Here is a 12190-nt window from a genome sequence, read left to right as displayed (position 1 = left end):
GGGTGTCAGCTCCCTCATAGCCATGTCAAGTTGGCTTTCCAATTTGAGTGGCTTTGAGCTAGGAGAAGAGAATAAGGCTGAAGGGCAGAGGGAGGCAGACCAGAACTATGGATCACATGTTCAGTCCACAACTTGTACAGCTTTGGGTTAGCTCCCTTGTTGATTGCGCTTTTTGAAACTTCCACAGAAATCCAAAAGATTTACTATTAATCACAGAACATCTGAAGCACTAAGCAAGCGTCAACGGCTGAGACCACAGCAGAGTGTCCCCTGACCGCTTGTCTTTTTCTTCACTAATAATACTTGCTGTCGCCGCCGCCACAATGCCCACCTTTTAAAATGTCAAAATTCCAACAACTTAAGCAATCAGAATGCTAAACTTCACAAAACTGATTTGGTCTGTAGGCAATGGAAGGTTATTTCTTACAGGCAGCATTTTGCTTTTCACCTGAAGAATCCAGGGTGGATCACCAATGCTAAGTATCTGCCACTGTAGAGAAGGCTAGCTTGCTCTCAGCTTTTAACACCCAACAATCCTAGCCAAACAGTGTATGAAAAAGGCAGCTGAAACCAGAAAAACAATCCCTACCCTGCTTACACAGCTGCAGAGCCTTCCATTTATTCCTTCTGTAACTGGTCAGGCCTTGGCTTTTCATTAGTAAGGAAGGGGAGATGCATAAAGGAATTCCCCACCCCAAGCTCAGTTCTCAATTCATAAGCAGCAGAGTTAGTGATGTATCCACCATGGAAGAGGACGGCCTTTCAAAATGAGGAAGGCATCTTGAAGCTGCAGAGGATTCTTCACCCAGCTCATTGTCTCCTACCACAAACCCCTTCCCCCATTCAACCTGCCTTCAGCAGATAACCCAAAATCGTATGAAGAGGAAGCAAATAAGGTTAGAGCTATTTGGCATAGAGGTGTCCAAGGCATACAGAAGCTAAACACATTTTTAAAGTGCTGGAAGAGTAACTAAAATAATAGAAAACAAAGGGGTGTACGCAGGAGTGAAAAGTCCAAAGACCACAATCTGTTAAAAGGTACTGTGCAAATATCCAACTCAGATTTTTCAAATCAATAAGCAAACTTCATAAAAGGTAACCACCACTAGAGCCCTTGGAGGTATATTGAGGTTGTTGGGAGAACAGCCAAGGAGTATGCATAAGCCAGGTACAAAGAAGGAAGACTTCTTTTGTCTTCAGCATTTCTTACACTTCAGCTGAAACCAGCTGTTTTCTCATCCCTCTACCCAATACGTAGAACCAGTGCTTTTTTCTGGGGGTACGCATACCCCTAAACATTTTGTGAATCTTTGTACTTTTGTCCATTTACTGTATTTATTTCCCCCGATTTGAACTATAAAATGGTGATTTTCTTGAGTCAAAATAAAAGTACCCCTAAACATCTTTTTAGAAAAAAAGCACTGCACAGAACCCAGAATCCAAATCTCAAACTGTCCTCACAAGCCCTTCCTCAGCCTGCTCTGAAGAACAGCTTTTCAGGATCAAGAGCCAACAGCAGCAAGGAGCTGAAGCTTCTTCCTTCCCTGAACAAAGAGGCTCCTCTGATGACAAACCAGTTGGCATAAAAAGGGAGGAGAAAAGATGGAGAGAGGAATGTAAAATAATGAAAAGGGGTAGTTCAAATAAACAAAATGAGTGGCCTACAAGCGCCACAGGCACCATGCTAACCGTTGTTGCTTGCTGCTGCCTCCGGGCCCTCTGACCCTCACGTACCATTTGTATAATGGCGTCAGCCTCAGCCTCCAGCTGCCGAACAGCGGCCTGGATGCTGCTAACTGAGCCCAGACCGGAAGTACCTGCAAAAAGAGGGGGAGAGAAAAAGAAGAATGAGGGCTGGCCCCTACAGCTGAGCCTGTAAGATTTAATCCCCTACTCAAGCTTTGAACCGACCCCCCCAAAACTGCAGTGGCCTATGGGCCTCTCAGGTCTTCTATAGGTAAAGTATGACTGGTCTGAACCAGTACCAGGAGATCTCCCACCCATGCTCTAGCATCTACAAACAGGCCTTGTGCAGGCAGAGCTTGCTCTCCTGCCTAACATACCTAGCCTGCCTGTCTGTTTTGCCTTTTTGTTGGCACGGCGTGTGTCATCCCGTAGCTGGATGATGACCTGCAACACCCTTAGGAAAAACTTCTGTGTGGAGGTCTTAGAAGTCAGCATGGACATTGAGGGTAGCTGGAGCTCGCGACCACCCAGAGGGCGCTTCTGTGATGCCACAATCACCACGTTCTCAGCAATGTCAAACCTAACAATTGAGGAAGAAGGTGGGGAAGAAAGTCAGAGAAGGCCACTCAAAAGACAAAGAGAAAGGCCAACTTGAAGGAGACTCACCTGCTCTGCATCTTGCCTTTCAATTTGGTGGTCTGAGGCTGTTCTTCAGGGAGCCCGTCTGGTGACAGGGACTCACACTGGGCTCGACGTTGCTGCTCCAAGTTGTATTCTCGCAGCTCCGCCAAGAGAGTACCTGGAAAGGGAGAGTTGAGAATTAGTGAGTGCTATTTAAGAAAATCGATCTCACCTCTCCACTATAAAACTATACCCAACACGACAAACAATATCAAAACCCATGATGGTAAAACCATTAAAATCCAGAAAACAAAGATGATGCGTTCACAATTTAAAACAGTCAGAATAAAATCCGAGGCAATAAAAAATCCCTGCCTAAAAGGAATTGTGTTCACTAGGAAGTAGAAACTGAAAGGGCCAGTTGAATGTCCCAGTGAGAGAGCATTCCGCTACTGGGCTCTCACACATCCCAGCCAACCTAGAATAAGCCTACACTGAGACACAGAGGAAAGATCGTAGATGGTATGAATGGTTCTGGATGTGAGCCATTTAGGGTTAGCATTTTGAATTGCACCCACGAACTTACTGGTAACCAGTGCAATTGTTCTAAAATAGGTAACATGCTTACATAGTTGTGTTCATGTGAGCACCCTACAGCTGCTATATTCTGGATCAACATGGGTGGCCATGTAAGAGTACAATTTAGGGCCCAGATTCAACTTATCTGGTGCGCTAGTGGAAGTCAGTTCAAGGGCTTCCACTAGCACAAGGGTGATTCCTCTGCCATGCTTGCTACCTTGTTCAGAACTGACTGAAATCCATAATAATAATAATAATAATAATTTTTTATTTATATCCCGCCCTCCCCAGCCGAAGCCGGGCTCAGGGCGGCTAACAACAATAAAACAGTACAACAGTACAACATTACAACACAACACAACACAACACAACACAACACTCTAAGACAGCCGCTCTTGCAAGCAGAACACCTTTGGGTCCAAACCAACATGTACAATTGTTTATCTGGTTGAATCACCCTGCCCTTCCACCAGAAGCAGTTCTGTTATGCTATGGTGTGACTCCTTCTAGCAGAGACAGTTCCAAAAGAGACTATAGCTCATTCAAACCTGACAGCAAGGAAAACAGTCTTATGAGTTACTATCCTCTGTGAGGAGGTGTGCCTTTAAATGTTACCCATGCTTGCACATGTAAATACCCAGACTATCACACTGGTACATGAGAAGAGCACTGAAGCCCATTGTTTCTGTAAGCTACTGGCTAATATTCCTAGCTTCACATTTCTGACTGTTCACTGTGGTACTCAGTGATTGAGGCAGGGCAGGACCTTTAACCATGCCAGCTCCTCACACTGGCACTTCTCCAGTCTCATCTCTCCTTACCTATCTGCTTGCAAAGAGTGTAGCCTAGTTGCCGGGCCCCATTAAGCAGAAGCTTGAGCACAGTGTCACGTGTGGCTGAGTCACCCCGTGACAGTTGCAAAAGAACGTTGGCAGCATCTTCCAGGCCTTCTTCAGAGCAGGAGTGAGATGTCAGCACCTGGAATGGAAGATGAGAAAGTCACTGTGCCGCTGACAGCTCAAAATGTTAATCCCTTCCTCTCCCCTCCCCATATTGTGTGTTGGCCACACCCACCACACTCACCTCCACAGACAGCTGTAGCTGGTTCTCCGTTAGGCCTGAGGCAGCCATTTTGCTGTCAGTTCCACCTCCACCTCCCACTTCGCCTACCTTGGCTGGCGATTTGCTGTTTTTTGGGATAGCTGCAGAGAACGACAAGATACAAGCTAGAACCAACTTGGGATTTGACAATTAACCAGTGAGAGAATGACCAAACAAACCACCAGCTATTTTTTGAAGTCTGGGTCTCCTTTGAGCACTTGCCTACCATCTACCTCCATCCCTACACAGAAGTCACAGAGACACCCTCTCTCTATCAGGCTTCTATAAGTGGGCAATATCCTCCTTGATCAGGGCTGTGTTCATATATGTGATTAAGTTTGCAAATACCAAGGTGGCTGTGGAAGCTACAGTGTACAGAACCATTCCTGCCTGTCCCCAGAGAAGGAAGAGACATGTAGTGGTGGCAGGTGACACCCTACAGATGGGGACAGAGGCAGCAGTGTGCAGAAGAATGACTCATGCCTTCAGTTGTCTCTACACAAATGCACAGAATATGGGAAACAAGCAAGAAGAACTTGAGCTCTTAATACAGAATGGCAACTATAATCTAAGACATTACTGAAACCTGGTGGGATGAGGCTCATAATTGGAATGTAGAAATTGAGGAGTACAACCTGCTCAAAAGGAACAGATCAGTCAGGAAGGGAGAAGCAGCAGCATTGTATGTAAGGGATGTGCACACTTGTAAATGGAAACTGGAGCGAGCTTGTTTTCTCCTACTCTGGAGGGTAGGACCAAAACCAAAGGATTCAAGTTACAAGAAAGGAGATTCTGACTAAACATCAGGAAGAACGTTCTGACAGTAAAAGCTGTTTGGCACAGAGTGGAACAGACTCCCATAGGAGGTGGTAGACTCTTTCCTTGGAGGTATTTAAGCAGAGACTGGATGGTCATCTGTCATATATGATCTAATTAAGATTCCTGCATTGCAGGGGCTTGGAGTAGATGACCCTTGGGATCCCTTCCAACTCTATAATTCTATGAATTCAGCGACAGCACAGATTCAACAGTGTGTGATATTAAGAGCTTGCCTTGTTTAGAATCCCAGCTCTCTATTTTGTTTCAAAAATCTTTTCCTCAGGGCTGCAATGATGGCTTGAAAGTGTGTGCAGCAATAGCTACTGAAGTCTTAAAAGGTGGCTAAATAAGATTTCTAGCAACTGAGACAAATATTTGGGGTCCTTCAGAGCTCCCTTCTGGTCTCCATGGCCACCAAAACACAGGATTATGAAAAATAAATTAAATTAATGCAAATACACATACAGTTGTACCTTGGAAGTTGAACGGAATCTGTTCCAGAAGTCCATTCAACTTCCAAAACTTTCGGAAACTAAAGAGTAGCTTCTGATTGGCTGCAGGAAGCTCCTGAAGCCAATTGGAAGCCCCGTTGGACATTCAGCTTCCAAAAATAGTTCAAAAACCTGAAAAATCAATTCCAGGTTTGCAGCATCTGGGAGCCAAAATGTCTGAGAACTAAGCTGTTTGAAAACCAAGGTATGACTGTACAGGTCACAGAGTCTGGATTGCCTGGATGTAGAAATTTACATATATTTTTCTCTTTAGACATGTCCTGCTCCACAACTCAAATGAAGAAAGAAAATGGAATGTGGGACAAGGAGAAGAAAAGTATCCTTTCCTCTTCTCGTCTCTGAGCACCCCTCCCCACAAAAAACCCCAATCAATAGAATACTTACTGGACACAGTGGTGGGGAGAGTAGATGACACAGTTACCAGGGCAGCACCAGAGGTGGCGAAAGAAGCAGCAGTTGCGGCGGCAGCTGCAGCAGCTACAGCAGCAGCGGCAGCCAGGGCAGGGGCAGGAGCAGGTGCTGGGGTGGTAGTTGCAGTAGTAGTAGCAGCAACAGCAGCAGCAGCATGGTTGGCTACCCCCTCAGCTGTGGTCTTGTTCTCAGGCAGAGCAATGGAGATGAGTGACAGCAGGCGCAGCAGCTTCTCTGTCAGCAGGGAGCTCCGTCTGATCACCGGATGGGACAGCATGTTCATGAGCTGACCCAGAGGAGAGGCTTCTAGACTGTAGGGAGAGCTCTCTCCCTCAGAGCCAGCACTCACAGGCACAGATTTGATGGAGTTCTTGCCCTTGCGGCTTACGTTCATATTATCCAGTTTGACCAACAAGTCCCAGAAGTCAGTGGAGATGCCACTGGTGCCCATTTGACCTGGGCATGGGCTGCCCGATTGCTTGGTGCCCCTCTCCCGTTCACTTTCACAGGTGGTCTCTTTGGTCCGCTGCTGTGTGAAGTGGCTGGGGAACACCTGGAAGGGGGCACGGAGGAGAGAAGCAAGTCAAATCATGTTCTGGAATCCCTCATTGAAAAATGTGGCTTCCAGTTCTATAGGATTATTTATTACTCTGCCCACCGAATCAAGGTTCAACAACAGCACCCTCTCCAACCAGCATCCCTAAAAAAAACCCAACCACACACCCCTCACCTTCCAAGTCTACTGGCACACCTGGCTCTAGATAAACCGGAACAGTTCCAAGTAGATGCTCTCTAGAAAATGCCTAGAGTACATAGATATATACCGCACTGCCAGTCGCAGCAAAGAACAAATTGTTCAGCAGCAGTTATGTCCTGGGAGAATAAGCTTAAATCACAGAGCAACGACCCCTAGAGCCTTGCTCCAGGAAGACAGTCTCCACTCTGTAATTGGAAGGTGTCCCACATGGAATATCTACCTTGCGGTCCATAAATAGTACAACTATGCCTTTGAGGCAGCATTAACACAGGCCTCCAACAGCAGTTTTTCGCCAAAGCCAGTATTTGGAATCTCTATAGCTTCCTTCAAATTACAGTGGTGCCCCGCAAGACGAAAAACTCGCTAGACGAAAGGGTTTTCCGTTTTTTGAGTCGTTCCGCAAGACGACTTTCCCTATGGGCTTGCTTCGCAAGACGAAACGTCTTGTGAGTTCTTGCGAGTCTGTTTCCTTTTTCTTAAAGCCGCTAAGCCGTTAATAGCTGGTAAGCCGTTAATAGCCGCTAAGCCGCTAATAGCCGTGCTTCGCAAGACGAAAAAACCGCAAGACGAAGAGACTCGCGGAACGGATTAATTTCGTCTTGCGAGGCACCACTGTAGCAGAGAGTGAGAAAGGGGACCATGCAGAGCAGCACGTGTGTGCCAGGCTCCTCAGGTTCCCAGTCAGCATTTGGCTGAGTGGCAACAATCTACAGAGCACCAAGTTCACTTCTCTCCCCATGTATGTTTGCCCTTACTCCAGGTACAGGCGAGAGACTCACTGGATGGTTTGGGGCAACTCATGCACATAACCTCAGGACCCAAGTAATTACTTATTCCCCAGGGTTGCTGCAAGACAGAACTATTAACAGCTATATTAAAGAGCGTATTCAGAGCTAATAAGATAGTAACAAGGTATTAGTCTTCATACAGGAGGTGTTGGCCCCTCTGTCCACCAAAGGAGGATGAACCTTGCCTGGGAAACAAGCTGCCCCCCTTTGCCAGAACGAAGTTGAGAGCTATGCTCCTCTTTGTCGCCAGTTCTGGTCCTTTGCTTCATGGGACATACAGCAGATAATCAGAAGCATCTTCCCTGTTCCATGGGTCAGAAAAACTTCCCAGATTTACAAATGCTGATCCCACCATATCATCACAATGAAAAAAAATAACAGAGGTGGAGCTCTGACAAAGTTCTGCTACCCTGAAACTGGCAGGACTAGAAGTGGGGAGGGACCAAGCACAAAATTTAGTTACATTAGCAGTGCCCCTGAGGCCTGCCGTAAGGAGAAACCCACTCCTGAATAACCATCATCACTGAAAAATTGGAAAGGATATTAAAAACTGCTCTGGAATCATTTGTTGACAAGATACTAAATTGTTTTAAATAAAAAAAAAATATTATCATTATTTTAAAAAAATCTTGCACTTTTAAATTCACAGGTTTTCAGGATGCTTCATGCTAACAAAAGTAGGGCCTATGCTGTGTTCACATGATTTAGCAAGTCACACATGAGCAGGGAGATGCTGCTCACATGTTTCCCTGTCTTCCTTTCCTCCACTATCCGGAGGACCAGCAGTTCTTACCCTCACACCAGTTTCCCTAAATCTTGGCTTGTCAGGACATCCAGACCAGGGACTACTGTTTGTCCCAAATGCTGGTTAATTCAAGCAAAACAGCTTGTTTTGAAACCAACCAGAGGTTGTGATAAACAGTCCCTGGTGTAGATGGCACAAGAAGGAGAGAGGGAGAGAGAGGGAGAGGGAGAGAGAGAGAGAGAGAGAGAGAGAGAGAGAGAGAGAGAGAGAGAGACTAGGAGGAAAGGGTTGTTCTTCTTGGCTGTGCAGGAAGATGGGGGAATACATAAGCAAGAGGCTCACAGCAGCTCCTTTCTGCTCATGCAAGTCTCACTGATAATGGTTTAGCATGATGTGCAAACTAGCCCACGGAGAAGAAGTTTCCATGACTATTATTTACTAATCTCATTTATTCTGAACAGCAAAGGAACCAAGAAGTTAACTTGTCTAGCTCCCTTCTAGCACAACTGGATGTTTCCTGGTACAGAATATGCTACGAATGCCTGCCCGTTATTTTCCTTAATCCCTGCACAGCAAAAGACCAGCTGATTAGCGGGCAGCAACTGCAGTGGAGAGAGGAACCAATTTCAAAACTTTTAAAAAACTTTTGCAAGCTGTTCTGAAGGTCTGTGGGTAGAAATGCAGCCTAGAAATACTGAAATAACTGCTCTCCCATTTTTTAAATGATGACCCCTACACCTTTTGCTGCAAATTTGCACTTATTTTGTTTTAGGCGTTTTTATGCAATGGTGATTTTGTTAGCCACCTTGAACATGCTGATGGACAAACAGGATCTAAATCTACTAAATAACAACAACAATTACAGGGAGCTTAACTGCCAGCTTGCTCTCAGTCTGGAACTCACCCTAATATTTAGTCTAGAGAGCTACCTCCTTGTAATCTAAATCCTTAACTTTTTCTCTTAAGCTATGCAGACCAAGAAGTTTCAGACTTTCATCAGAATGACAGAACGCCCATTGCATAAAAAAAGAGCACCACTCTAGACAGCCCTTGTCTTCACCTTGGCAAGCTGGATGAGCGTGTCAAGTACATGGCGGCAGACCACAGGAGCAGCCTGGGGGTGAATATGAACAGTGGAACCGGCAGCAGCATGCTTCTCCGTGTGCTTACGCCCTCCTGCTCGCTGGATCTGGAATATGTTGGTTCGGCAACCCAAAGCAGCATCCATAGAGACGGAGAGCCAAGAAAGCTGCCCTGAGCTTTTGGATTCCATCTTGTGCAGAAGGTCTAGTGGCCGGCTGTCAGGGGCACAGGCCTTGGCTGCTCTTTTGCCTTTGTCGTCTGGTGCAGCAGTCCCCTTAGGTGTCTCTACACACAGTTCACTCTCACTGCTGCGCTGCAGGATAGAGAGCAGGCTCCGAATCACCCAGCTGCGTGTCTGTGCATGGTAGCAAAGGTTCCGCAGCACCCGATGTAGCCGGCTAGTGTTCAGCTTTGGCTCATCCACAAAAAGCAGTACCAGCAGGCAGGACAAGGCCTCATGGTCCAACAGAAGGCGTCCACGCAGGCGGAGCAGGCTGTCTACATTGCTGCCTGATGGCCTAGGAAACAAGAAGACAAATATCAGCACAGTCTACATGACATGCCTTGCAGCTGGATCCTGTAAACCAGCACATCCTGCTGGCCTGGCATCTCTGCCCATTTGCTTTCAAGTTGATCCCTGAACTGATCCAGTGATCACCGAGCCCATCTTTCAGCTTACACAATGGGGCAGGGAGTGGTTTTCTCAATCTTAGAATTATTTATTAAACATTTTTCCACCCTTCCTCCCAAAGGAATCCATGGCAGCCCTGCAAGAACTAGGGGTTATTGGGAAGGATTGATAATTGGAAGAAGCAAGATAATACCCCTGGTTTCCAGACTTTAAGGTTAACCTTAGGTACTATACAATTTGGGAATGTTTTTATATTTCTAGTTTCCCCAAGCATACCCAACTTAATAAGTTACATTGGTTTTTCCCTAGGAATCCTAACCCTCAGCTTATTCCCTCCAAAGAAACTGCACTACCTTCCCCCATAAGTCTAGTACAGTGTTAGAAACTGAGATATGAAAGCTAGGAGCTAAATGGCACCTTAAACCTAGCTTATGGGTGCAACAACAGAATGTCTAGGCACACTTTTTTAAATAACAAGAATACAAGGCTGAAAATGAACTGCAGCTAAAATATTATATTCATTTTTCACATGGTCTAGTCCTTACCCTGCCCCCCCATGTATTCTTAAGAGGGTCTCTTCTCCAGTCTTCAGAGAGTAGTTGGAAGTGAGGAGGCAGAAAAAGTCCTCCTTTCCTTCCATTCTGCAGTTTTAATCTGAAATCTTAGGTGCAGTACTGCACCCAGAGCTCAGAAACTGCTCGCGCTAATGAAATTCCCTGTGCAAAATGTGCCTACAACTATGGGAGTTTTGAACACTGATCTTGTACCTGCTGTGGCTGCTGCTACCACCCATCTGGAAGGTTCCTCCTCTTTGTACAGCCAAACGTGTATACTGGACACCTCTGTTTCCACTCAGTCGGCTTGTGAAGGCTGAGTTAGGGGAAAGAAAATAAGCAAAGCAATCAGATCGGGAGTCGAGACATACAGAACTAAAAACGGTAGTATGTCAGAAACAGATGCGCTTTACCTGGGCTACGCAAAATGGCAGATAAGGCAGAGGTGCTGGAGTGGCCAAAGAGACGCTCGTGCATGAGCTGGCGCTGGCGTGCTTCTTGTTCACGCCGCAGAGCCTGTGCTTCAGCAGCAATGTCAGGAGGCATGACTGCCAAAACACTGTCCTCCATATCCTCCAGCACACTGCGCCGTAGGTCTGATGGCAACGTCTGAATGAAAGTCACAGGGTCCATGGGAGTGTCTGAGCTTGTGCTCTGGGCCAGCTCCCGACGCTGCTGCTCTGCCCGTTGTTGTGCCAGCACCTGAGATGGGAGGGGGAAAGATAAAAACAACTTCTACAGTTAAGCAAGAACAGAGCAAAAATAAAAGACCCAACCAATCTCTCTAAAACGACTCTCCTCCTTCAACCACAAATTGTTATCTCTCTTTCCGAGGTGACGAGGATGTGGGACAGAAACTGGGTTCTGCGACCACATGATGGGTGGAACTCCACAGCTGGAAGCCCCTTTTAGGGTGTGAAGTCTTGGTCATTATTAATTTAGTTCTGGAAATTTCACTATATTTCAAAGAAATACATATTTCACTGAATTACATCCCCCTTATGTGGAATTTACCACAAGGCAATGAACTATGGATCATGCATGCAATAAGGTGAGCCAAACACATCCACACAAATAACTTGCATATCTTGTCCTTATGCAATTTATAACTTAAGTGCAAAGAAGAGAAATGCAACTGCCCAGATTTTCTTGTGACTTGTAGTTGGCAGTCCAGTCGATTTGTTTTTACACCTACTTTCCTATTTTGACTTCCCATTTTATGTTTTGTTTGTATGTTACATGTTTTAAACAATACAATTCAAGCAATGGAAAAATTCTAATTTTTTTTTTTTAATTAAGAGGTCAGGAATCCTAAATTCAAAAAGTTTTGTTTTGTACAGTGCAGGGTCACAGGCTACATGAGTTTCCTTCAGATTTCATAGTTCTATTATACTTGTTCCTAAACTGTCTTTTACCCCATCATCTTTAAAAGTGCCACCTTACCTCCTCCTGGATTGCTGGAGGCAGTGCAGCCAGGAACTCTGGACTGACTTCTGTCACACTAGGGTTTCCCACCACCGGCGGTGCTGGGGTAGCAGCAGTTGTGGTAGTCGGGGCCGTACGGGCAGGAGGCCGGATACCCAACTGGTTCTGTAGCACTTCACGCCGGATGTCATCAGGCAGAGCAGCCAGAAAAGATGGGTCTACACCTTCCGGAAGATTTATCCCTATGAAAAAGCATGTTAGAGGTAGCCGCTATCCCTACTAAGAAAAATGGCATTGACTTAGTATAGCTCCCTCTTTTTATGTCCTCTTCTAGTATTTACCTGCCAAGGGGTCTTCCTCCTCACTGCTGGTAGAAGGAAGGGGTTCTTCCAAGATGCCCCGAGAATCAGCACCGGAAATGGCCACCGCCGAATCTCTGGTGGAAGAGCTCTCAGAGGATGAGGCAGGTGGGGAGCTG

At 46.0% G+C, this 12190-nt stretch overlaps 1 protein-coding gene across 6 annotated transcripts in view; it reads right to left on the bottom strand.

Moving 5' to 3' along the window:
• The window catches only part of HUWE1 (HECT, UBA and WWE domain containing E3 ubiquitin protein ligase 1), a 98727-nt gene that overhangs the window by 7330 nt on the left and 79207 nt on the right, over positions 1–12190 (bottom strand). For 3 of the 6 annotated variants that reach the window (XM_077921145.1, XM_077921148.1, XM_077921149.1), the window contains exons 63-73: positions 12054–12187; positions 11731–11954; positions 10701–10989; positions 10501–10603; positions 9080–9620; positions 5703–6282; positions 3970–4088; positions 3708–3864; positions 2353–2485; positions 2064–2266; positions 1690–1817 (exon numbers count right to left, since the gene is read on the bottom strand). In XM_077921145.1, the coding sequence (XP_077777271.1) occupies positions 1690–1817; positions 2064–2266; positions 2353–2485; positions 3708–3864; positions 3970–4088; positions 5703–6282; positions 9080–9620; positions 10501–10603; positions 10701–10989; positions 11731–11954; positions 12054–12187 (2611 nt within the window). The remainder of the gene's footprint in view (positions 1–1689; positions 1818–2063; positions 2267–2352; positions 2486–3707; positions 3865–3969; positions 4089–5702; positions 6283–9079; positions 9621–10500; positions 10604–10700; positions 10990–11730; positions 11955–12053; positions 12188–12190) is intronic. The other 3 variants (XM_077921147.1, XM_077921150.1, XM_077921151.1) reach the window with 1 other exon arrangement.

Source organism: Podarcis muralis, chromosome 17 (genome assembly GCF_964188315.1).
Source record: "Podarcis muralis chromosome 17, rPodMur119.hap1.1, whole genome shotgun sequence".
Classification (NCBI taxonomy): Eukaryota; Metazoa; Chordata; class Lepidosauria; order Squamata; family Lacertidae; genus Podarcis; species Podarcis muralis.
This window is presented reverse-complemented; position numbering and strand designations above follow the sequence as displayed.